The sequence below is a fragment of the Polyodon spathula genome, chromosome 35 (assembly GCF_017654505.1).
Source record: "Polyodon spathula isolate WHYD16114869_AA chromosome 35, ASM1765450v1, whole genome shotgun sequence".
In the NCBI taxonomy this organism is placed as follows: domain Eukaryota; kingdom Metazoa; phylum Chordata; class Actinopteri; order Acipenseriformes; family Polyodontidae; genus Polyodon; species Polyodon spathula.
The window spans coordinates 2,178,084-2,201,660 of record NC_054568.1 but is presented as its reverse complement, the minus strand read 5'-3'; the positions used below and the strand labels follow the sequence as shown (position 1 = coordinate 2,201,660).

General features: G+C 41.9%; 2 protein-coding genes across 4 annotated transcripts in view; both read right to left on the bottom strand.

Moving 5' to 3' along the window:
- Positions 1-4,140: 4,140 nt before the first annotated feature.
- Positions 4,141-9,992, bottom strand: LOC121303712 (U1 small nuclear ribonucleoprotein A-like). 2 transcript variants are annotated; one of them, XM_041234482.1, is made up of 7 exons: positions 9,908-9,992; positions 9,228-9,319; positions 8,080-8,252; positions 7,158-7,334; positions 6,288-6,470; positions 5,805-5,893; positions 4,141-5,067 (listed from the first exon to the last, which is right to left on the bottom strand). In XM_041234482.1, exons 2-7 carry the CDS (start codon positions 9,298-9,300, stop codon positions 4,908-4,910), a joined length of 855 nt encoding a protein of 284 aa, XP_041090416.1. In that variant the 5' UTR covers positions 9,301-9,319; positions 9,908-9,992; the 3' UTR covers positions 4,141-4,907. The 2 variants fall into 2 exon arrangements, with proteins under 2 accessions (XP_041090416.1, XP_041090417.1); XM_041234483.1 differs by having other exon boundaries at positions 7,245-7,334.
- A 4,246-nt stretch (positions 9,993-14,238) lies between these two features.
- LOC121303786 (inositol-trisphosphate 3-kinase C-like) overlaps positions 14,239-23,577 on the bottom strand; it is a 39,753-nt gene continuing 30,414 nt past the window's right edge. For both annotated transcript variants that reach the window (XM_041234566.1, XM_041234567.1), the window contains exons 3-8: positions 19,170-19,269; positions 18,667-18,880; positions 17,275-17,479; positions 16,491-16,592; positions 16,037-16,108; positions 14,239-15,872 (exon numbers count right to left, since the gene is read on the bottom strand). In XM_041234566.1, the coding sequence (XP_041090500.1) occupies positions 15,669-15,872; positions 16,037-16,108; positions 16,491-16,592; positions 17,275-17,479; positions 18,667-18,880; positions 19,170-19,269 (897 nt within the window). In that variant the 3' untranslated portion in view covers positions 14,239-15,668. The remainder of the gene's footprint in view (positions 15,873-16,036; positions 16,109-16,490; positions 16,593-17,274; positions 17,480-18,666; positions 18,881-19,169; positions 19,270-23,577) is intronic.

The window sequence follows — 23,577 nt, the reverse complement described above, 5'->3', positions numbered from 1 at the left end:
GTGTTTCCACTGCTACAAAAACACACAAACACGTGAATCTGTGTTTCCACTGCTACAAAAACACACAAACACGTGAATCTGTGTTTCCACTGCTACAGAAACACACAAACACGTGAATCTGTGTTTCCACTGCTACAAAAACACACAAACACGTGAATCTGTGTTTCCACTGCTACAAAAACACACAAACACGTGAATCTGTGTTTCCACTGCTACAAAAACACACAAACACGTGAATCTGTGTTTCCACTGCTACAAAAACACACAAACACGTGAATCTGTGTTTCCACTGCTACAAAAACACACAAACACGTGAATCTGTGTTTCCACTGCTACAAAAACATAAACACTTTGATCTGCGTTTATCAACAACGTGCTAAACAATGGTCTTCATCAAGTTTCATCAAAATTGGTCAAATGGTTTACTGTTTACTAGATAGATATCTATCCATATCCACACACACACACACACACACACACACAACACACACACACACACACACACACACACACACACACACACACACACACACACACACACACACACACACACACACACACACACACACACACACACACACACACACACACACACACACACACACACACACACACACACACACACACACACACACACACACACACACACACACACACACACACACACACACACACACACACACACACACACACACACACACACACACACACACACACACACACACACACACACACACACACACACACACACACACACACACACACACACACACACACACACACAAACACACACACACACACACACACACACACACACACACACACACACACACACACACACACACACACACACACACACACACACACACACACACACACACACACACACACACACACACACACACACACACACACACACACACACACACACACACACACACACACACACACACACACACACACACACACACACACACACACACACACACACACACACACACACACACAAACACACACACACACACAAACACACAAGTAGCTTTCGAGTTAAAGAGAGAGACAAGAGTGGCTGTAGAATTATGGGTAATCTATACGTGTAATCTAATATATATAATATATATATAATATATATAATATATATATATATTATATATCATATATATATATATAGGATCACGATGCTCTCAAAAGTTTTCAATGTAAAATCATAACTGAACTTCATGTTTTCGGACAACCTGGATATATTATATATATATATTATATATAATATATATATATATTATATATCTATATATATATAATATATATGCTTATAATAACTCTTGATTTACAGTTTGTGTATGAAAGGTCCCTTTCTGGGGAAAGCTGTACTTATATTAACGGACATATTGCTCATCACTAGGAACATGAGCATGTGTGAAATTGTTCTGGGAACTGCAAGTGCAGATGGATTGCTACATATGTTGGGAAATCCATGTGTTTAATATTTAGTAATTGCTGATCAGTAAATTAGGGGTTAATACCAAGAAGAAATTATTATTCCCAGTCTGCACAAGGTCAGTCATTTGCTGTCTTGTTGCAAATGCCAAGCATGTTTAATTCAATCCAAAATGCCACGATATGGAATTATCAAAGGGTTATTATATTGAGAGTTTAAGGGATTGAATTACAGTATTCTGTCCAGTCTGGAAGCACACTTCAAAGGAACAATAGCATTTACTATGGCAAGGTAGATCAATCAACTGTGGCAGGGTTGACACCGTCGTCATTATATTATATATATAATATATTAATATATATTATATTATATATATATATATATATATATATATATATATATATATATATATATATATATATATATATATATATATATATATATATATATTCAGTATATATATTGGGGAAGATTTTAACCCCATTCGCTACCCTGTTACAATATATACAGTTGTATTCAAAAGTGTACATGCCCCAAAGAAAATTTATAATTTCTAGAAATGTCTCAAAAACAAAGTGTTTTAGGAAAAATCTTTTGTAGCAAAAGTTTTGCATCTGTGGATGAGGAAAAAAAAGATACAAGAAATAGATTATTTATTTCAGCATTTTTAAATTTTTTTTTATTTTTTGTAAAACTCCAAATGTGCTGATTCAAAAACATTCATGCCCTTTGATGCTATGATAGTATTGTCTACAAGGCGCTAGAAATTTCAATATGATAATGCAGAACTTAATTCTAGAAAAGTGTAGAAAATGCTGGATTGTAGGTGAGCATTCTTAGAGAGTATGAAAGGGTTAGGCATAGGATGATTGCTGTCATTACCAGTAAATCAATATGGGAAAAAGTGAAGAGGTATCTGAAGACCTTAAGCAGAACATTATTTATTGTCATAACGCTGGAGAAGGATACAAAACGATTTCCAAACAGCTGAGTATCCCAATTTCAACTACTGTTTCTATTATCAAGAAGTATAAGACTCATGGTACTGTCACAGCGCTCCCTCGGTCTGGAAAAAAGAAGGTTCTAACACCAAGAACAAGCAGAAGAATTGTGAGGAAGGTTAATAACAATCTGAGATTGTCTGCCAAAGATATTCAAAGTGAAAAAAAGTGAAAAACATTGGCTGGCCTCTTAATTCAATACAGACTCTTAGGGTGTGGTGGGAGGTGTACATGAATTGTACTTTGCCTTTTGTCATGATCCAATACTACCCTCTGGTGGTCAATGCATCAAAATGCTGGGCCAACCCCGGACGGTCAAATGCAGGCCTTCAGTGGCTGCCCTCTCAAATCATATTGACATACACTTGAATTACTGACAGGGAAGAGCAGACGATCACTTTGTTCAGGTCCAGACAACAGTTATACACAGCAATTGCTTCAAATGTAGCGGTGAATGGGCCACCCAGGGCAGAATGTAAAAATACACATTTCAGTTAGATTATCAGACAAACCAAAAAACTGTGAAACACATTCCTTGCCTCTGCCCATCAAACAGTTTTATGTAACACACAGCATTTAGGAATATAATTCTTAAACTTAGCCCCTTGCAGCAAATACAATCAGGAATATTGCCTTAAATAAAATTAAAAAGGGAGGATGCCAATTCTACATTGACACTCTAGATCCATGAGGAGTTATTCAGAGTACATTTAAGAAAGTCATGAAACTATCATTAACCCTTCGCTACCCTTCCTCCAGACCACAGTCCTTCGGATTGTCACTTTTTATCTGGGTCGCGGCAAATTCAGCTTGACGGTGAGGCAGGATGCTTTTGAATTAGTGAGTTGTGGACATTAACTGTCTGAATGAGACCCCTTCTGCCCAGACTGGAAGCGTGTCAAAGGACTGCCGGGTTTTACATGGCAAGGAAATACGCAATGGCATAGCCACTTCTAAAAATTGTACACCTTTTTTTCCCTTCACAGCTGCAAGGAGTCCAACAAATAAAACAGACTTCCCAGTAGGAATTAAATGTGTTCAGTCCACGATTTTGTATTGGAATTGATATAAATGAAGAAGGACCAGGGGTGCCCACCGCATTCCCTGAATAGCTTTGCATTTCCGAGTAATAGTAGAGGTGCAGTAGTCCACCTCCCGGAAAATGTTTATTTGTTATCAATATAGAACAAGCGGATAAGTTTGACTAAATCAATTCAGCCAGAGCATTCTAGTTCACTGAAGTAGGCAGTTGTCAAAATGTGTCAATTTAACAATGGTATTGCCCCACTCCCACTCAATCTACATGTATTCATCTGTTCCCCAATAATAGTGGATCCTGCAAATTCCAGCCCCAGCAGAATGACATTCAAACAAACCGCCACATGTGTTCAGTATGAGTGGAGGCCGCTTCATTCAGGTTGCACTGACATACAGTAGTAATCTGGGCACACAGGCGGTCGTCATAAAACCACATGTTGTTGAAAGGTTAAATACTTGATTTAAAAGTGTCTATCCATAACTACTAAACACTCAAAGTGATTAACTCACAAATACTAAATAAAATGTACCAGTGCCAAATGCAGTCCAAAAAGGACATTAGGCTAAACTTGCCGAAGGGTTGACTGATACAGCAACACAAAAAGGGAGGGGGGGGGGGGGCCTAAAATTTACTTTAAAAAAAGAAAAGTGTATAGACAGGCATCAGATGTAAAAAATTAAACTTTATTGCCAAGCTGTAAAAACAGCTGGATACACAGAAAGCTCCAGGTACAGTGTCTGTCTGGCAGACTCTGGGTGCAATGCTTTATAGAATAACTGTACAGAGTATAGTCTTTCAGCCAAGCACACTTCATTATCCCACTCGCACAAGCAGCCCAGCACAGGAATTCCAGTCGAGACTTTACTGGGGAGTAACAAGCAGAGATTTAAAAGCAGTCTTAAACTATTAGAAACTGGATCACTGGTCCCCCTAATGTAGTAAGGAAGTTACTGGTCTTATTACAGCATTTACCTTGAAAAGTGTTAAGATTCCTCTGCTTCTCAGTATATCATTGACAGGGTCCCTAGAAAGCCCCTTGTCAAAATAGGATGCAATCTGATGCTTTGTTCATGCTTAACTTTCCACACACATCTAGAGAACTAGCCGATACAGACAGCTCTAATTGTGCTTTTAGAACACAAAGGGGGACCAGATAGCAACATACCTGTTCCTTCCTGTGCTGTAGGTCAATCAAGTTATGCAGAAGGGGAAAGCAGTAAAAAGGTATTAAATCCTCATCAGTCAAGTAAGACCTGATATTTTAATATCAGGGGGGCTAGAAAAATGCTGGCCTCAACTTAAAGAAATACCTATAGAAAAATAAAATAGACCTCTTGTACCCTTCTGTCTACACTCCTTAAAACAACAAGGTATAATATAAAACTGCACTAGAACGTAGAAGGAGGCTGTGTTCCCGGGCGAGCCCCGCTTATTTCTTGGCGAAGGAGATCTTCATGGCGTTGCTCTGCGTGATCTTGAAGCCCTGCAGTGCATCTCGAGCCGCCCCTGCCTGCACGTCGTTCTCAAACTCCACGAAGGCGATGTCGTGACGACCGGGCACCAGGCGCACCTCTTTGAACCCGGGGAACCTGGAGGAAGAGGAAAAGACACGTTCACAAAAAAATCAACAGGAGACACACACCTCCCTCGACCAACACAGGATCAGCTCCTTTTACAGCTACAAAAAGTTCATACACTCTACATTCCAACAAGTGTACATTAAAAGCTTTGCATTGATGGGTCACAGTTCCTCATGGTGCTGGGACAAACTCTGGTTTTCAAAATGTCTGGAAAACTGTATAACTCTTACCATATTAGCAATGATGTATTCATCGCTTCATTCATATACTCTTATATAAAAATGACTGCGATACAAACATTGTTATTTTGGCGACCAAACACATTTGAAGCAGGTTTGCTCAAATTTAGCGAAAGTATTAATAAATTAAGAACATGCAACAACACGAACACATACAGAGCATCTCAACCTGAGCATATGGGTGTAATTCATTTAAAAAAGATGGGCTCCCTATCTCCATTATTTAATGAAACAAGACCATGGATCTCTACTTTTGCACAAGAGGATCAAAACGATACAGCACAGGTCTACAGGGACAGGAAGGGATTTCATCCATTACGTCAAAATGCCGAATTCGAATTCTACGATAAAATTAAGAAACTTCTCATGGCACTAACCAAAAACATTGGTATCTACAAATCAAATACAAAACAAAAGGAGGACCTGGGGTAGTAGTTTCCAGTGTCTTCAGAGAAGACTTTACAGTAATAAGAAATGCTAGCCGATGTGAACGGGCAGGATACTTACTGGTTGAACAGCATCGACAGCATGAGCTCGTTGGTCTCCTCAGGCAGGTTGGTTAAGAACAGGATGTGATTGGGTGGGTTCTCAGGCACCTGGGACAGACAGGTGAACAGGGTCACATTGGACCAAATGCACAGGACCTTATTTCAGTTGGCTGTGCTGTATAGCCGAAGGCAGGTTTGCAAACCCATTTTAAAAAAGTTCCCTTTACAGAGACACTTAATTAAGGAAGGAAATTAAGACTCTGATTGCAAAGCAGTTTGAGCCATTCCTGGTTTTATGAAGAGTTTAATAAAGACACCTGAGCTTGTTATATACACACATGGTATGTAAATCAAGAATGTATTAAATGAATGGGTGAAACTGCTATGAACAGGAGTCTTACTGCCATCTCTGTAGACGCAGGTTTGGTTTAGTTTGCTGAAGACAGCACATGTTAGCTGCATAGTACTTAAGACAGTTTGACAGTAAAATCATGCCACTCACCTGCTGGGGATGAGGCATCTGCCCTGGCATCTGTCCGGGCATCATCTGCCCAGGAGCCATGCCATGAGGGGGCATCTGCCCAGGTCCCATCCCAGGAGGAGGCATCATGCCAGGGGGAGGCATGTAGGGAGGCTGCCCTGGCATCGGCATCATGCGGGGAGCCTGGTTCATGGGCGGCATGCCCTGCAAGAACACACACGACAGGCATGAGAGACGCAACAGGCAGATATGCAACCAATACTGCTTATGAGGAGAACTCCGCAGAGGGGACATCAAGATTCTGAATAAACTAAATTCCCTACACCACCAAGCAGTTAAAGATTTGCCCTTTAAAAAAAAGAACAGTCATGGCTAAAGATAATTTCAATAATCAAACATGCCATACACAGACTTAAGTAATAGCGTACAGTTTATATTGCAAAATACACGTGCGATTTAAAAATCTGCTTTGGGAGTAACCAATTGAGTGGTGTCCTGGAAACTTGATAACCCACAATTTCATTTTCTTCAGCTAACCTTTCCTTGCTCCGCAACACATTAAATTCTGAATTAATGTTAGTGGATTAGTTTCCAGGACACTTTCCAATTGCAAAGATCTGGTTTGATGAATGCATGTCTCAGTCTTTCTGGAAATGAGAAATCTTTCAATCCAAACATTTACCTTCTTTATTCTAGGGCTATGTCAAGTCTTTTTTTTATTTTCTGAATGGAGTGCAAGAATCAGGGACGCATTGCAGGTTCCAAACATCTCTATGGGACAGAGCTCACAATGTAAACGTCAGGTGATTGACCAGCTGTGGAGTTCAGGGTAGCACCAGTATGAAGGGAAAGGCATTAGAAGCGTGGTGCTGTAAAGTAAATGGCTCTCACCGGCACTTGCCCTGGCACTGCGGCGGCCATAGGGGCTGCACCTCCAGGCACAGCCTTCTTCCCTCCCACCACCTCCTGACCCTTCACCTTTCTCTTCTCCCTCTTCTTGTCCCGCTCCACGAACGTGCCCTTCACCTTCGCGATGATGTCAGAGTCCGTCTTGGAATACTGGATGCGCTGCCGGGAAATCACAAACAAATCGTTCCAGTGTTTAGCAGAGTCAAGTCTGCCTGGTCCATTTCAACTTGTGTTACAGCAGTTTGAAATGGACAGTACATCCAGCTAAAAAAAATAAAACAATCCAGTCAGAATCTAGTCACTATGTAAATCTCACATTTTCTTGCATGACAGATGCATTTATTCAAACCCATTTACTAAAATTTTCCTAATCACTCCTTGGATATTTAATTGCCGAGCTTTAATTTGAGTTTCACAGCTGCCCTCAATTCCTTGCTTGTGTGCCAGAGTTCGAATTCAAAGCTAGAATTACAGAACTGTTTTAGAGCCTTTAAAAAGGCTGGGATCGTGCTAACACGATCATACTGAAGTGGGCCTCTAGGACAGTGATCACGTAAATACATCAATATTTTTCAACAAAAAACTCAGGACGTATTCCAAGGTCCCTCAGGTCATAGAATAAGGGATGTTTATGCATGCATCTCTAAGCAAAATACATAATAAGTGGCACCACTTCTAAGATGCTACTGTAAAAAAATAGGATTTAGTGAATTTATAGGAAAGTCAACTACAGCCAAAAAAACACCTGGTCCTGGGGGAGCATCCTACTGCAATGCTTGGTCCTGAAAGGACTCACTCGTTACATGTGTTTCCAAATCTGGCTCACAGCTACAGGCTGGTGGAGTCTGGTGTAAGTTTAGTCTCATCTCCCCAATGATGGAGACCCCAGTCCTTCAGTACGTACCATAGGCTTGTCATAGAAGGGGAAGCCTTGCATGGAGCGCAGGGCATTGGAGGCACTGTTCACCTCCTTGAAGATAACAAAGGCCTGCCCCCTCATCTTCAGAGAGCGAGACACCAGGATGTCCAGGATCTGCCCGAACTGAGAGAAGATCGCGTACAGGGACTTCTTCAACTCTGCAAGCAAGGAGGAATTTCACACTGCAGGTAATGGAAGTGACTGAAGGAAAGCTCAATTCGTTAACCTAACACTGCAAGACAAGACTTACCTTTAACATGCACAGATAAGAGTAATGCATTCTACACAAGACTAAACCCCAAGCACGGGAAGCAGGAAGCCCCTTCAACCCACTGAATCACCCTCAATCCATTCGCCTGATGGTCACTCTTCACCTCATTTGTAAAGCAACATCTGGCAGCGTTCTCACCTTTGGTCTTTTCAAATGTAGTCCTGCATGGGGGGGGGGTCTCTGCCATGTAGTATTAGTTCAAAAATTGACTTGCTCTGCCTGCACTGCACCCAGTCCATTTTAGTAATATTCACCATATAAGTTAGATAGCAAACAGAGATAGCACTGTACAGGTACTTCATAGCTACTCCAGATGTGTAGGGTGGTTAGACTCCTGCTCCAGCTGATCTAAGCCGATTAGTTGGACACACTAAAGGTCACATCTATGTTGTAGGCATTCCATTTATTCTGGGAACCCTGCAACTGAGTACACCATTTAAAGTGATCAAGAGCCTGGAGTTTGATATTAAATAAACTGTCCCTCCCTTACAGTAAACCTACAGGTGTGACCCATTCTGCTGTGGCAAAGTGTGATCCCGAAATACAGAACATAAAAGTTACTCGGGGGCTGATTGTTCAAACTCATTTCAATAATATACCAACGCAAGGGGAGCTCTGGGAGCAGGGCATGTTAAGATTTAACAAGTTAAGATTAAGTGCATGAGAAGTATCAAAACCAGTGTCCTGTAATGTGAAGACACACACTACTCCCCTATAATACCCACTCTCCCCAAGTGTCCTGTGATGCAAAGACACACCACTCCCCTATAATACCCAAGTGTCTTGTGATGCAGACACACTGCTCCCCTATATACCCCACCCACCCCCCACTAAGTGTCTTGGATTTGAAGCCCAGACTCACCATCCTTCTTGATCTTCTCGTTCAGGTTGTTGATGTAGATGGTGTGGTTGGGTCGAACATCTTGCATCGCCATGACTCCCAACTGCACCTTTCTGCGACCCAAGAAATACAAAATTTTTTACCAGGGGTTTAATTTAAATTCCTAAACATTCAAAACTTTAGGGTTAAACTTGAGGAAAATAAAACAAAAACACTTTCTAGAAAAAATACCAAAATAAGCATTTCTGCGCAAGACTGCAAGTGTCCAGCATTCAATTGAATAACATTTTGAATATGAAATAGATTGCACACTTACTACTTTATAAAGCACCCAGGCTAATACACACACCTCTAAATAAAAACGCAATAGCCAAAATTAGAAATAGGAATGGGCCTCTCAATAAATCCAATGATTTATTATTATTATTATTATTATTTTTTTATCTAAAAAAAGCACCCAACCAGCCAAAACAAACAAATACAGCATGCACAGAAACACATTTATATTCTCTGCCTTTCAGAAGAAAATAAACACACTATCCACTCCCTCGTCTCAACCCTCAATGAATGAATGAATGAATGTACGAAGCCAAAATAATACACTGTGCCTCAAGACCTACGCTTTCTACGCAACGTACTTAAATATTTAATGCCCACGTTAAACTGAAAGGATGTTTTGTTTTTAAAAGAGAGTTTCTTACAGATTAATAATAAAGCGAAACTCCAACAGCACACAAACACCGCGGCCTTCGCTACAGTCACAGCACTAACTGCAAAACAGCAGCTACTTGACACGCAGCTTTATAATTGGGCAATCCGCTATCAATCTGACTCAAACTCCGCCTCTGAGCAAACTTACCTTCAATTAGTGGTAGCACTTCCTATCAATCAAATACGCCCCTGGCGTCGCCCGTTATGATTGGGTGATTTTGGTAACATCCCGCCTCTTCTTTGGAATGCTTGTTTGCGATTGGAAGTTTAGTAAGCTTTCTGTTGGGACGCTACGGTGAAGGCGTTTGTATTGGAGTGTACTGTTGCGGTTTGTCTCTAATAAATTATTTGGTTATGTTAATAATGGGCCGACGACTGTTTTCAGTTAACACTGTCGGAGCTTTCCTTTTTTTTTTTATTATTACTGTAGAAGTAACACAGAGTCTCTATGGGCTGAGACCACGCCAAAACAGCGAACCCCTTCCTGAGCTGTCTTCCTATACTCCTTCTTGTCCTTCTCTCTCTCTCTCTGCCTGTAATACTCTCCAGCTTTTCGAAGAAGCACTAGCAACCTGCAATCCTGTCTCTCAAAACACACGCTGCCTCTCACTCACTCCTCACGTCACGTCCACCCCCTTAAAACTATGTACATGCATTCCCCTCCTTTCTCATCTCATTTAATGAGATGAGAAGGAGATCTAATTTAATTATGCAGGTTAATCAATTGGTCCGTGTTGCACGGTGCATAGATTAGGAGGCTATCGTTATTGAGAAAGTCCCTGACAGTGCTGTGTATCTGTGTGCAGCTGTACTGCTGGGCGTGGAGCCTGGCTCTCTCACAGGACAGCTCCAGGCAAATGGGGCTGTGCCAGGAATCTCATATCCCCCCTACCCCGGCAGTCCCCCACGCGGAGAGCAGGGAGGTGTGTGTGCTGGCTAAGCAGGGGAAGAGCCCTTTAGCAGCTGTGGGGCTTCAATGAGGTGCAGGACAGCAATGCACAGCTAGGAGAGCTGCAGCCCCAGAGAGCGGGACAGCACTGTCACAGACAGCAGCACAAACTAGAATACAACTGTGTTATTTTGTACTATTTAAAAGCCCCTATAAGGATAGCAATGCCATAATTAAAATTACACACAAACATTCAGATACCCAAGAACCTTCTCTGAATACAGTGTTTTTAATTGAATTTTGCAAATTTATGTATTTGTACAGTACAAGTGCTCAAAGACAGCTTGTTCATTTTTTGTGTTCATGTGAAGGAATGCTTGTTTCCAGTGATTACTTTAGCAATGATCAAGTTGAGCCCACCTCTGTAACACAGGACTACAGTTCTGTATTCTTCAACCTAAGATAAAATAAATTGGTTGGGGGGGTTGTCTTGAGTGTATTTCAAAATGAATAAAGTAAACCCAGAAAGCTTTAATTAAAACCTTTTTTTTTGTTAACAGTGTGTTGTAGATGCCTCTTACTTGACTGGCTGTGTTTTGCTAGTTCCTGTAATTCTAATAAATCCTCTGCTCTCTGGTCTGAGACCCTGAATGACGCTGGTTTTGCAGAGCGAGGGCAGGGCAGTGATTTGAACAGCACACTGTTCACTGAGGCAGTCAGGGCATTAGAAACAAGTGAAAAAGAGCACAGTTCAAACAGGCTCTTGTGAGGTTCCAGTTTATTGTAGTAGACTAGCTACAGAATAGTTAACATGTAAAATTATCCCAGCAGTTCAGTATAGAAATACAAAAATGACTACTAACTCATGCATATTCCAGTATTGTTCCAGTGAACACAAAATAACATTTATAAATATGTAAAAGATTACAACAGGAAAATAAGACAAAATTAACACAAAACCTCGTGTAAACAGTTCTGTATATCCAGTTCTGAGATCAGGGCTCCATGGAAATGGTAGACAGCAGATGTTAATAATCGACTGCCTGAAAGTCATGCTGAACCCCATGCTAGGTGGAGATTCCAACAATTGTAATGTTATTAGGTACCTATACAAGCTGTGGGCAATGACCTCTCAACAGTTTTTCACTTTCAAACACGGACTGAGATGTAACAGGGCAGTCGTGCTGTGGAGGTTGCAGAAAACGGCTGGGAAAATACTTACCCTACATCTGAAACATGCTGAAAAAGAACTTTTTACATCTTCCTCAGTGTGCATGGAGACCCGCATTTTGTGATTAAATGTTTATATCATTCGTATCTTCAAAATGCTTAAAACAGAAAGGCAAGACAAAAAAAAAAACACAGAGTAACGTTTCAGCTAGTGCTGCCTTCAGTGTGCGCTGCGGGCCCCAAGCAAAACGAGTCTGCTTGACTTTGTTTCTTACAGTTTTAAACAAGGCCTCTGGACTTTACACGTAGAAAGGCAGAATTCCAGTTTCCCCCAGCAGTTTGAAAAGACTATTGTGAGTCAGCACCACTTACAACAATCAATGAATATTTAATAACACAGCACTTGAATAATATTTTTAAGAAATTATATATATATATTATATATATATATATATATATATATATATGATATAATATGAATGAACAAAATAAAGTCACAGCAGAGGGAGGGAGGGATACATGAAGGTTTTACATTATGATACAGTTCAACTTGCTGTACAGCTATGCATAAAAACAATGGAACAGGGAAAGCAACCACACACACACACACACACACACACTGGAGCACTAGGGCTGATAAATGAGCTAGCTAGGCAGAGCTGGTTGACTGCAGCTCTCACCCAATGGACCCAGTCAACTGAGTGAGAACTACAGTTGACCTTTCATGGACTTTGTCAATGTATTTTACGGGGCTTTCTAACTTTCTTACTGATCTTTAGAAACTGTCTATACATAAAAAGTTATGTATTCAATATTTCACTGAATGTGGTTTATTAAAAATAGCCTTGTTTGATTGATGTAATCTTTTAGATTTCAACGTGGTTTTCAGCATAATTTGTTAAACCTCTTCTGAGGTGCTTTAAACCTGTCAAACAGTGCGTTTGTGGATGCAAAAAAGCACGACTTTTCAAGTACTACTTCCACCAGTGGCTTCAATTAATGTACTGGGAGGAAAAAAAAAGTGATAATGAAACGAAAGTCTTGGTAATTATTAACATTTACTGAAGCAAAATACAAAAACCTGGGTCACCTAATTGTCGATGCAAAGCAAGGTAGGATTAAACGGCTGATTTTTTCAACGCAGCGATTTTAAACACGGTTCAAACGTTACCTGCTGATTATTAGCACTCATTTTGGGGCTCGTCAGGCAGTGCTCACCAGGGTCAGTGAGGTGTTGAACTCTAACTAAAGGCTGGGTTTAGATTTCTCTTTTCTACAGCAACAGATCTGTACCCCTGATAAAGCAAATGACAGGGTTACAATCCTGAAAGCCTGTGTCTGAAGGAAATTTAATTGAACATTTTGGGGGGAAAAAAAAACAAAAAAAAAAAAACGCTTCGTGACGTGACACACTGCCTGTGCCTGGGTCAGTGGAATCTGTGGTCAATGAGGGGGGGGGGGGGGGGGGGGGGGGGGGGGGGGGGGGGGGGGGAGTGTTTTGATTGGGGGGGGGGGGCCGTATTGATCCCATTCTAGCCTATCTGGCAGAAGTGAAATAAGCCTCTACATGATCTGGCACTACTTAGCAGCGTGCTGGAGACCGGCTCAGCCCCCTGCCGTTCCTCTTTGTGTCTGTTGTCTGTTCATTGAAGCCTGTGTTATTGAGCAAGTACTGTTTTGCTGAAGTCACCCAAGTGGAAAACAGTCTACACGACTTATAAACTCAGAGGGTTAGTTTTCACTGGCATACTATTCAAATATAAAAACGTACACACTGGTACCTCACCCTAATCCTAATGCAAAAGGATTAAAACAGTAGTTATAAAATAAATAAAACTATTTACAAATTTTGAAAAGAATAAAAAAGTCTAAAAGAAAATTCACACAACAGAAGCCATCCACAAACCCCAATGTGTGTAAATGAAAGACAGGGGTAGATTCCCTGTCTTGTGTGCTTTGTTACACTCTCCGCACGATTCACACGCTCGCATTAGCACTAAGCCTGGGCTACCGAATGTTACTTTAGATAATGTAGTTCTACCAAGGACTGTGAAAACACCACCTCAAAGTTTTTTCATTTTAGAAAACCAGATGCAAAGACCACCCTGAGGTGCACAGCACAGAGAGACCCTGCGTTCCTGCGAGGTGCATTCTGGGTTTTCGGCACAGTCCTGGCTTTGTTTGGTGGTACTTTTTTTTAAAAGCAGGTTTAATGTAGTGCATTCAAGGTTGAGCAACAACACAACAGAGGGAGACTGCATCTGAATGATTTTCCAATGCCCAGTTTAATTACGTGGCACTGAACAGTCCTCTCTTTATAGAAGGCTGTCCACAGTGGCGTGGATCCTTTTAGCTTACTTTTATTGTTCCAACCTCAATTTAAACTGCACAGTACTTGCACGTGAGTTTACCAGCGTTGAAAGACATTGACTTTGCAAGTAGACAGGTGCTTGGCTAGTTCACAGCGATGTGGGAGAGAGTGCGATTGTTGGCCCCTTGTCTATCCTAGCATCATTTACACAGCCTGTTAGCCGAACCAATGACAGGCCTGCAAATCATTCACAGCGAGCTCCTACAGACTGCCCTGCTTGACGACAGCCCAGCTTTATATCGAGTCAACTTTTCAGCAAAGTTCATACATGAATTTGGGCCCTCCAATCATATTTCGGTGGTAAGTTACTTAAAGTTAGACTAAGTTTTAGCAAGAATTGTCAATGTATTTTGGTGTTGTACACTTACAGCACAAAACTATATTGACTGATAAACACTCGTGTCTAACTTACACAGGGTTGTTTGTAGTGCCACTTAGTACAATACTGTGCTGTTATCATGTTGTCCACAGCACTGGACTTCACAGTCTGGGGTTTATTTTTTCAAAGCTGTGAAACTCATTTATCTTTTTTCAAAAACAAAAGCCAAAAGTTTAGATGAGCATATGAAGGCTTGATATGACAGTACAAATATAATCTGGTTTAAAGTCTTATGAAAACAGCCCAAGATCATCAGACTCTAAAATGAGAATTCTGCTTTAGTCCAAGTACCATCTGTATCAACTGTCAGATTTGTACTCTGACACTGCAACCCAGTAAATCAAAGCAGTTCAATTTGCACAATTATTTTACCTTAAAGGAAAACACACCAGCACTGTTACAAATGTAGCTTCAGTTTGTGCAGCAATGTCAGTTTGATTTTCAGAAAGAAGCATGCAACATTGCAAGGAGTAAAACAGCTGGATAAACCTGGCACATACAAAAACAAAGTACCCATAAAATACCCGGTGAAGTCATTTGCACGTCAATAAAAATGCGATTCTGCAATGCACAGGCAGAGCAATCTTTAAATAAATTATAAAAACAGCTTTCCAGTGTTAGTGTAGTATCCTTACATTAAATTAAAAAAGGAACAGTACATATTTTGCTTTATCCTTTTTTGTTAAAAACAACAAGTCTGTTAAGGCCACTTGCGTGCTTTGTTTGTCTTAAAAAACAACAAAAAAAAAAAAAACTAAAAAAAACAGTTTGGTCACGATACTCCAGATGCAAAATAAACCTTCTGTTTCTTCTTCGTCTTTCAGAATGATTTGAGATTCCAGGCACACTGTGTTGAGGCTCAGAAACAGCTGTGTCAAGCCTGTCCGTCTCTGAGGCTGCCAGTTCTTTGGAATTGAACCAGTTATTAAATGGAGGAGCGGGTCAGTCTGGCACCATGGCTCCCATGATGTCGATGAGGTTGTCCAGCCCACACAGGTAGCCGTCCTCTCGGTTCCCCTCCACCCACGGGATCCGGTGGTCGAGCGTCTTCGAGTCCGGCAGCTTCACCGTCTTCCCAAAGTCGATCATCCACACACGGGCCAGCCCTGTGTAGTCATGGACGAACAGCAGCGAGCTACCTACCACCTTCACACACAGTGAACGAGAGCCAACAGTTAGAATGCTACTCTGACTTCACTGTTTCTACGTTATTTTTAACCAGGCAGTCAATTAACAATCTCTGGCCAAGAATACAGCAAATAAACCTCACACCCCACCCCCTTGTTAAGGCTTCCTATTTTAAAACTCACCTCATGTGATTTGAAGAAGTCAGATTTTTCTAATGCTGTTCGGAGCTCTTTCAGTGTCATTAAATATGTTTTCTGAAATGAAAAAAAAAAATGAAAAAAATTGCCAGTCAAATTACGAAGCTGAGAGAGGGAAAATCACACAAGCAGTGACAGGAGATATTCTGATGTTTAATTGTACATTAGGATTCTTTAAAACTAGTGGTACTTCCAGTACTTAGATAGCAAAATAAATCCATGAATCTTATCTGTGTTGCATGTCCATATGCAGTTTTAAAAGCCCATGCTGTAGAACACATTTGAACAAACGTAGTTTCGTTGTAAAGCATGATATCTGGTAGTACAGTTAGAGAAAGCTGTCTGTCCTAGAAAGGCAATGCACAACAGGTCAGGATTATGGAGCAGTCTTGCTTGTTACTGGTCCCGACAGTCTGCCCTTCCCCTTGCTCACACTCACCAGGACGCTGGTGTTCCCCTCCACAAAGTCCTCAAACACCTGCTGCACCTGCTCTCTGTGTTTGGTTTTCTTGAAGTTTGTGTTGCACGTGCCGTCTGCTTTCTGCAAGAAACAGGAAGCGTTTCAGTAGGCGGGGTCCTTTGGGTCTGCACACAAACCTGCTGGGCCCCAATCAGCTCAGCTCTTAATAGACAGACAGCTGACCCCCAGGGAATAGCAGGTGGTTACTGAATAAGAGCCAGGGCTTCACGAGGGGTTGCAAAACTGCAGTATTTTGAGACTTGTTATGTCTAAATATTCATTAAACTAAATATTAAAGCACCACACTGCAGAGCAATCTACACATGATTACACTATTTTACAACACAGAACTTTCCTAAATTTATATTGACCTGCTTTGTTTAGAAGTGAACCTGTGTATATATTTAATGGATTGTCAATAAATAATGTTTTCATCTAACTTGCTTTTGGGGATGATTTGTACAAAATCGCACCAACATTGTGAATTTTACATCCCAAAGGCTCAGAAGGTGCTTTCTCCTCTCTCTTGGCCAGAGCTTGTATGCCTCATCATAGTGTTAGTAAAGTATAGTATAAAGGTCAGATGAAATAATTAACTGCAGTGGGACCTGAATGGATAATTAATTAGTTCAAACAAACGTTTTAGAACAGTCAGAGCATAGTGTTAGAGTGCTGCAATGTCCTGTCTCTCTGTGTGTCTCTCTCTGCGTGTCTCTCTCTGCGCATGTCCCTGCCTGTCTCTCTGCCAGTCTGTGTGTCTCACCTTGATGCCCTCGATGCGGAACCCCAGTGTGGCGGTGGAGCTCAGGGTCTCTCTCCACTGCATGTAGCGGGGTTTGAGCACGGCTTGCTGGCTGCGCTCCTGCGGCGTGGGGGCCTCTGGGTCCACAGCGATCATCTTCTCATACATGTCGGGCCGCAGCTTGGGCTTCTGCCGAGCTTTCACCAGCTCCTCCTCCAGATAGGTCCTGGAACACAGCACACGCTGCTCAGCACAGCGGCCGGACACCGCGCACGCTGCTCAGCACAGCGGCCGGACACCGCGCACGCTGCCGGCAGACCTCCCACCTTACTGCTTTCACTAGAGATACTCTTACAGCCATCGCTAGTGTTGTTACCTCTTTAGCAGCAGGGATGATGCAAGACTTCATTTCAGTTTCAGCCACCTCACCCCTTTCAGAAGGTCTTTTAGTTGAAAGGTTTGTCCTTTTCTTTTAGGGTTTCTAAATGTAGCTCTATTGAGCGTCTGAGAGCTATGGATGCAATCTACTAAGCACACACTCGAGCCACAGTTGGGTTGACTTCATAGCCCATCTGCTTTGAATCTACTTCCATTCTCCCCCACTAGGTGGCAGAAGCAGCATGCATTTAAAACACAGATTTCTCCATCTATGCAGGGGAACCCTTGCATTGCAGTATTCTAAAACCCAGAAATACCTGTCTCTACTTGGTTGCTAATATTAAGCAAGGACAGGTCATCTAAAGAAAATAATTCAATCTATTAAACATTCGATAGTGCTACATTTAGAAATACTTTGTGACAATCTTTCTATTACAAAGTTTTAGCGGTTTGATATAAAATGCTTTTATTTACACTTCTTGATTTCCACTTGTTTCCACAGAAACACGTTTCCAAGTGAACTATGGGATTGCAGTCCTGGGCAAGACTTAATCTTTGAGTAAACTTGAGAAAGAAACTCATCTCCCAGTACACACAGCAGGAGAGTACTCAGTCAGAGTGATTAGCATTTAAGGTAGGGCTAAGGACAGGTCATCATACAGGTGTATAATGAAGACACTGAGAAAGACTGAATCACAATGTTTGTCACTGAATTTATTGAGTTTCTTTTCGCGTTTCTACTGAAGACATTGAGAAAGACTTCTAGTGGAAGCGTTTGTCACTGAATTTATTGCGTTTCATTTAGTATTTATTATTATTTATTTGACAGATGCCTTTAACCAAGGCGACTTAGAGGTGTTACAGGGCAGTAAAGGGTTACAATGCAAGCTTAATATTTAAATACAGTGTAGTTGCAAACAGTACTACTAAAATATGATATGAACTAGGATGCAACAAGTTAAGATTACAGACAGGTGTGTCTAAAGAGAATGACTGTGTTATGAAGCTTGTCAAGGCCCATGGCCAGGCTCTCACCGTGTGCCCATCTTGCAGTCCATGATATTGGGGGAGTCGAAGTCAGCCAGCAGGTCCTCCATCTGGTTGTAGGTCTCTCCCTCCTTCTCCACCCGACCGTAGTACCCTGGCACGTAGGGGCGCAGGCTGTCCAGCATCAGCCCCTCCAAAGAACGATGCTCGCACTCGCAGTACTTTTTTAGGATCTTCCCGAAGTCCCCTGCCTTGAAGTTCCCTGCACAGAGCCCAGTACAAACCATTAGCCATGCAATCACTGCCTGCTGGAGCAATCGGCTCCAACACCGCTATCTGTTCAGGGTTTCAGTGGGACTCGGGAGCACTCTGGCTCAGAAACCTTTTCCCCTTGTCTGATGGCATTCTGCATTTCCATAAAGCCACACCACTGCCACTGACCTAACAGCCTTTTGGTCTACAGTATAATGTAATTGGCTGCTTTTACGAGGCCCCTGTCTGTGACTGGCTATGTTTTGCCGGCCCCTGCCAGCGACTGGTCCTTTGTTTACCTGCATGCCCTGCCAGCTGCACCCAGGGGTATCTCTTCTTGAAGGACACGACGAAGGGGGACCAGTGCACCATGGTTTTCAGCTTCCTCCACGACTTGTTCTGCAGAGACAAGAAACACACACCGCCCATCAGGAACACGCAGCTCTGGACAGCCTTGCCTCCAGAACACCGCCCTGCACTTGTTACAAAACACACACGTCCCTCCTGGCTCTTTGGGTGCTGGCAGCAGGAATGTCATCTTTCTGCTTGTTCAGCTTGGGGATGCAGCTCATTAAACACGGCTTCAAGTAATGCGCACAACTGCTGATACCAGTGAGACTAAAACAGACACTGCAGCTTTCTGGCACCCAGAAAGTCACTCTAATGGTCTAGCTCTGATCGGCCCATGAGACTATCGGCACCAGAAATGCCCTTTTGATTAAACAACATGAGCGACGACGTCATTTTCCTAGTTATGTTGTGTAGGCACAGTTGGTTTTATAGAAAAAGAATAACAGTAAATCTGACCCGTTACCATTCTTAACCAAGAGTGCACAGATCCAGAGTCCTCCAGGTTTTATCATTAAAAATAAAGTGAAGTCCACCTGGGTTCAGTTGAGCAGTTTATGGAGCTCAAGAACTGCTCATCCCTGCTCTAATCTGTCCCCAAGCTCGGACCATGGCAACATTGTTAAGGTAGCAGCTCTCGCTCCTGCAGGCAAGGCGAGGGTTAACAGCAGCTGCACAGAAAGAGGGAGCAGCAGGGAGGCTGGTCAGAGCAGGAGGAATGTTATCTCAGAAAGCATTTCGATTTTTATGGGCTGCGCTGTTGAGCAATCCCCCAAGGACAGCCTGTTCTGTGCAAAAGGATTTTGATCACAGACACAGATACACACACACACACACAGTAAAAATGCATGCAACTTTACTGCTCTTGCTAAATTGATTGTGCAAAGGCATTTATTATCCTGATGCAATAAAACCTCAAAGTCAGAAGCACGTCAGGGGTAGAGGGTGATCGCAAGTTTTTAATGCAGGTACAGAAGTACTGCACTTCTGTAATTTAAGGCTACATTTGATGATCAAAATAATAAATACCATACTAATACTGTACTGTTTAGAATGCTTTCCACGTAGGTTTTGCTTCATGTTAGTACAGTGACGTGACACGGTACGGATTAGGGTAAGACATCAACCAGAAACACAACAAGTTTTAACAAGGTGAACTTCGTTGAACATTTCATCATCCCTGATGGCTTGAAAGGGCAAGTCAAAATCTATCTGAGAAGAATGAAGCAACCAGGTGAACTGTGCTTAACTGGTAAAAACGCTGCAGTCCCAGTTCATGCTCTTTATATGAGCTCAGCAGGGTAGGCCGGGGCTTGAAACTCACACTAGCCTTGCTGCAGCCACTGCGTGATTTCTGAGCTACCTTTAATTCTATTATTGCAATGATCAGGAGACGGAGATTTTCAAGTTTCCAAACTCAATTTCAATAAAAACAACAAAGCAAAGTGTTTTTTGCAGACAAGCAACATTTTAGTTAACCACCTGACCTGAATCATTGTTGTCCAATATAAAAGTGCACATGATCAAATCGCAGTCAGGCAACTACAGCAAAACAAACCACTTACCTAATTAAACAAAACTGGACACAGCAATACAGTGACTACGCCACCCTTGGACAGCTGCAGCCCTGAAGACAGACTCCTCTAGTACAGCTGCCCAATCCAAACAAGCCTCTCCGATCTCTACGCTACAAACTGGAGTGTTTCACACACGCAAATCAAGTGTGTTGCTTACAATAACGCACACACATTCACTGCAATCTCAGACTCAATGTGCCTCCCTAAAGCACAAGAAAGCAATCAGGACAAAGTGTGCCCAGCCGCTGCCAAGCTGCGATTAGATTAGATCTGCCGAGTGAGAACACACAAAGGAGATGCTGGCTGGCTGGGAGGCAGGCAGCTCCTAATCCAGTCACTGCCTCTGACTGTGCAAGGATGATCTAATCGGAGCAGAAGGAGATAGCAGAGCTTCACTGAGGAAACAGCACTCACTAGTTTTCAGTATATTGCAATGTTATTTGGGTGCACAAAGGTTATTTAAATAATAAGGTTATTTATTCAAAACGTATTGCATCTTTTCAATGTTGTACACAAGTAGTCTATTAATGTTGTATATCATGAAAAATGTACAGTGCTCTAAAGGAGAGCTTCTCATGATGGCTGTTTTGGTTGGTCACAAACCGAGGTAATGGTAATGGTCATAAACCTCGATAATCAGCTCCCTAAAGTTTGAAACACAAAGATCCTGTACAATCATGCAAGGATCTCAACTGTCACTGCCCTGAGGAACACCACAGAATGAGTCATGACTGTCACTGTTCTGAGGGGAACAACTCAGAATGGGAAAATGGATCTTTTGTTCAAAACCTCACTCACGAAACTCTGGGAGCACAACCATGGATATTCAGTCGCTGGAAGGCATACAGTAAAAACAGCAACAGTTCCATTAATTTCTGCACTAATTGTTAGTCTCAAGTGTGTCTTGGTTAACTTGGTTGTTTTTATATTCAAGTTACTGTATTTCCTCAGAGATATTAAGGTGACACACCTAGACCTGAGAATCTGAATGGCAGTTCAGTATTTGGAATAGCAGAGGCAATACCCCAGATGCTGTGCAGTGGGCCGTTTATATATTTTAAATGATTGTTCATATATATTAAAATGTTAACTACTGGGAAGCATAAGAATAACTCTTACTAACTGGAGGTCACAGTACCAATTGTATGCCATCAATGACTCACTGTACCATGACCTGCATTATGATACACATTGTAACAGGACATCACCATTACACTGATAAAAATGAAATATTAAAAAGACAATAACAATAATAAATCTGTTACGCTGGTGAACCACCCTCAATATGATATGAGGCACATTACTTCAAGAGCAGCCCTCCAGATGAATCAATACCCTGGGACAATATAGATATCACAGCAGATCGCATCAATGTATAGTACACAGCCACATCTAGTATGTTGGAGGTCAGCGGGAGTTTGCTCACACTTTAACCCTTTGCGGTCCATTTATTCAGCGCATGTCAGGCTGCGTCTAGTCTAATTTATTTTCACACGTGCCGTTTATTTTACACGCGCCGTTTAAAATATATTTTTTTCAGAATAAGAGGGTTAAAAGGCACTGCACAGCAAAAGGACACTCAGCACTGCATCTCCAGCCAAGCCCCACCCCTTGTTGGCTGTATTTTTCACATACCTCTTCATAGTCGTGCATACTGATCAATCCTCTCCTGATCACTCGTTTTATCACCAAACTCCTCAATAATGCGATCCGAGTCATTATTTTATTAAGCACTGCAGATGTCTGTGACATTCTTCGAGCGCTGGATGCAGAAGCAGCTCTCTCCTTTGTTTGTGTCCGTGTTATCTCTGTGGTGCAGGGGCTACGTGTATTCCTCAGATACGCCCTTGTTCTTGTTTTATTTTTTTTCAGCTTCATCCGCCTCTTGTCGGTCTCACCCGGCCATTAAAAGGTTTTCTCTGCTTTTTCTGGAGAAAAAACAACCAGAGACTGGTGCTTTAGGTCTTTTTGATAATGTCGGACTGGTTCGACATCAGATTGAAAAGGGAAAATCGAAAATCGTTCGATAAAGGATCGCAAAAGGTTAAGGAGGTCTATACCGCCTTACCTCCCCCATCTGCAGTGGAGTTGGGTTTAATTGGTCCCTGTGAGGCAGACAGGAAGGGCTGTTACTCACAGGCCTCTAAAAGGAGCGCCACTGTTCATTTCCACACAGGATCCACACTCAGGTACCCTGGTCCCCAGGGACTGGACAGGGCTATTTTTGGCTGTCTGAAGTCAAGGGAAGGAACTCTTTAAAATTGAAAAAGCCTGACCCTGCTTTTTATAGCTCTCCCAAAAAGGGCAGGGGCAGGCCGATGGATGGTTTGAATCAACTGCCAGCAAGTGGTAAAATAAGAAAGTGAAGATATTATCCAGAGACCTTAGTTTCACTTTAGAATTCTGGTTGCAAGTTTTGAAGTTATGGATGACCCTGCCTAGGTCAATCGTCAAACTGAATTAACATTGTAAAAAAATAATAAATAAATAAATAAATAATACCAATAATAATAAAGATGAATCGTGCGGCTATAGTATGGTTACGTACTTCCCATATTGCCCAACATTTATTTTTGCTTCTTGTCTTTGAATACTGAAGTGTTCTCAATGCTGCTCCCTGTACAATCTTCATACAGGGTGCAGAGTGAACCTCTGATACAAAGGCTTCCTGTTGTGAGACCTCTGAATCCAGTAAACTAGCAACAAATAACTACAATACATACAGGCGTCTGCCATTGTTAAATAAGATACCGTCTCCTATTACCTGGTTATAAATCACAAG

What these genes read in the sequence shown, in the direction of transcription:
- LOC121303712 (XM_041234482.1), bottom strand. Translation starts at nt 9,300, where the DNA reads ATGGCGATGCAAGATGTTCGACCCAACCACACCATCTACATCAACAAC. An exon ending in CGAGAAGATCAAGAAGGATG is followed by an intron (nt 8,253 to 9,227) that starts GTGAGTCTGGGC and finishes CCTTGCTTGCAG; the next exon opens with AGTTGAAGAAGTCCCTGTAC. An exon ending in CCTTCTATGACAAGCCTATG is followed by an intron (nt 7,335 to 8,079) that starts GTACGTACTGAA and finishes ATTTCCCGGCAG; the next exon opens with CGCATCCAGTATTCCAAGAC.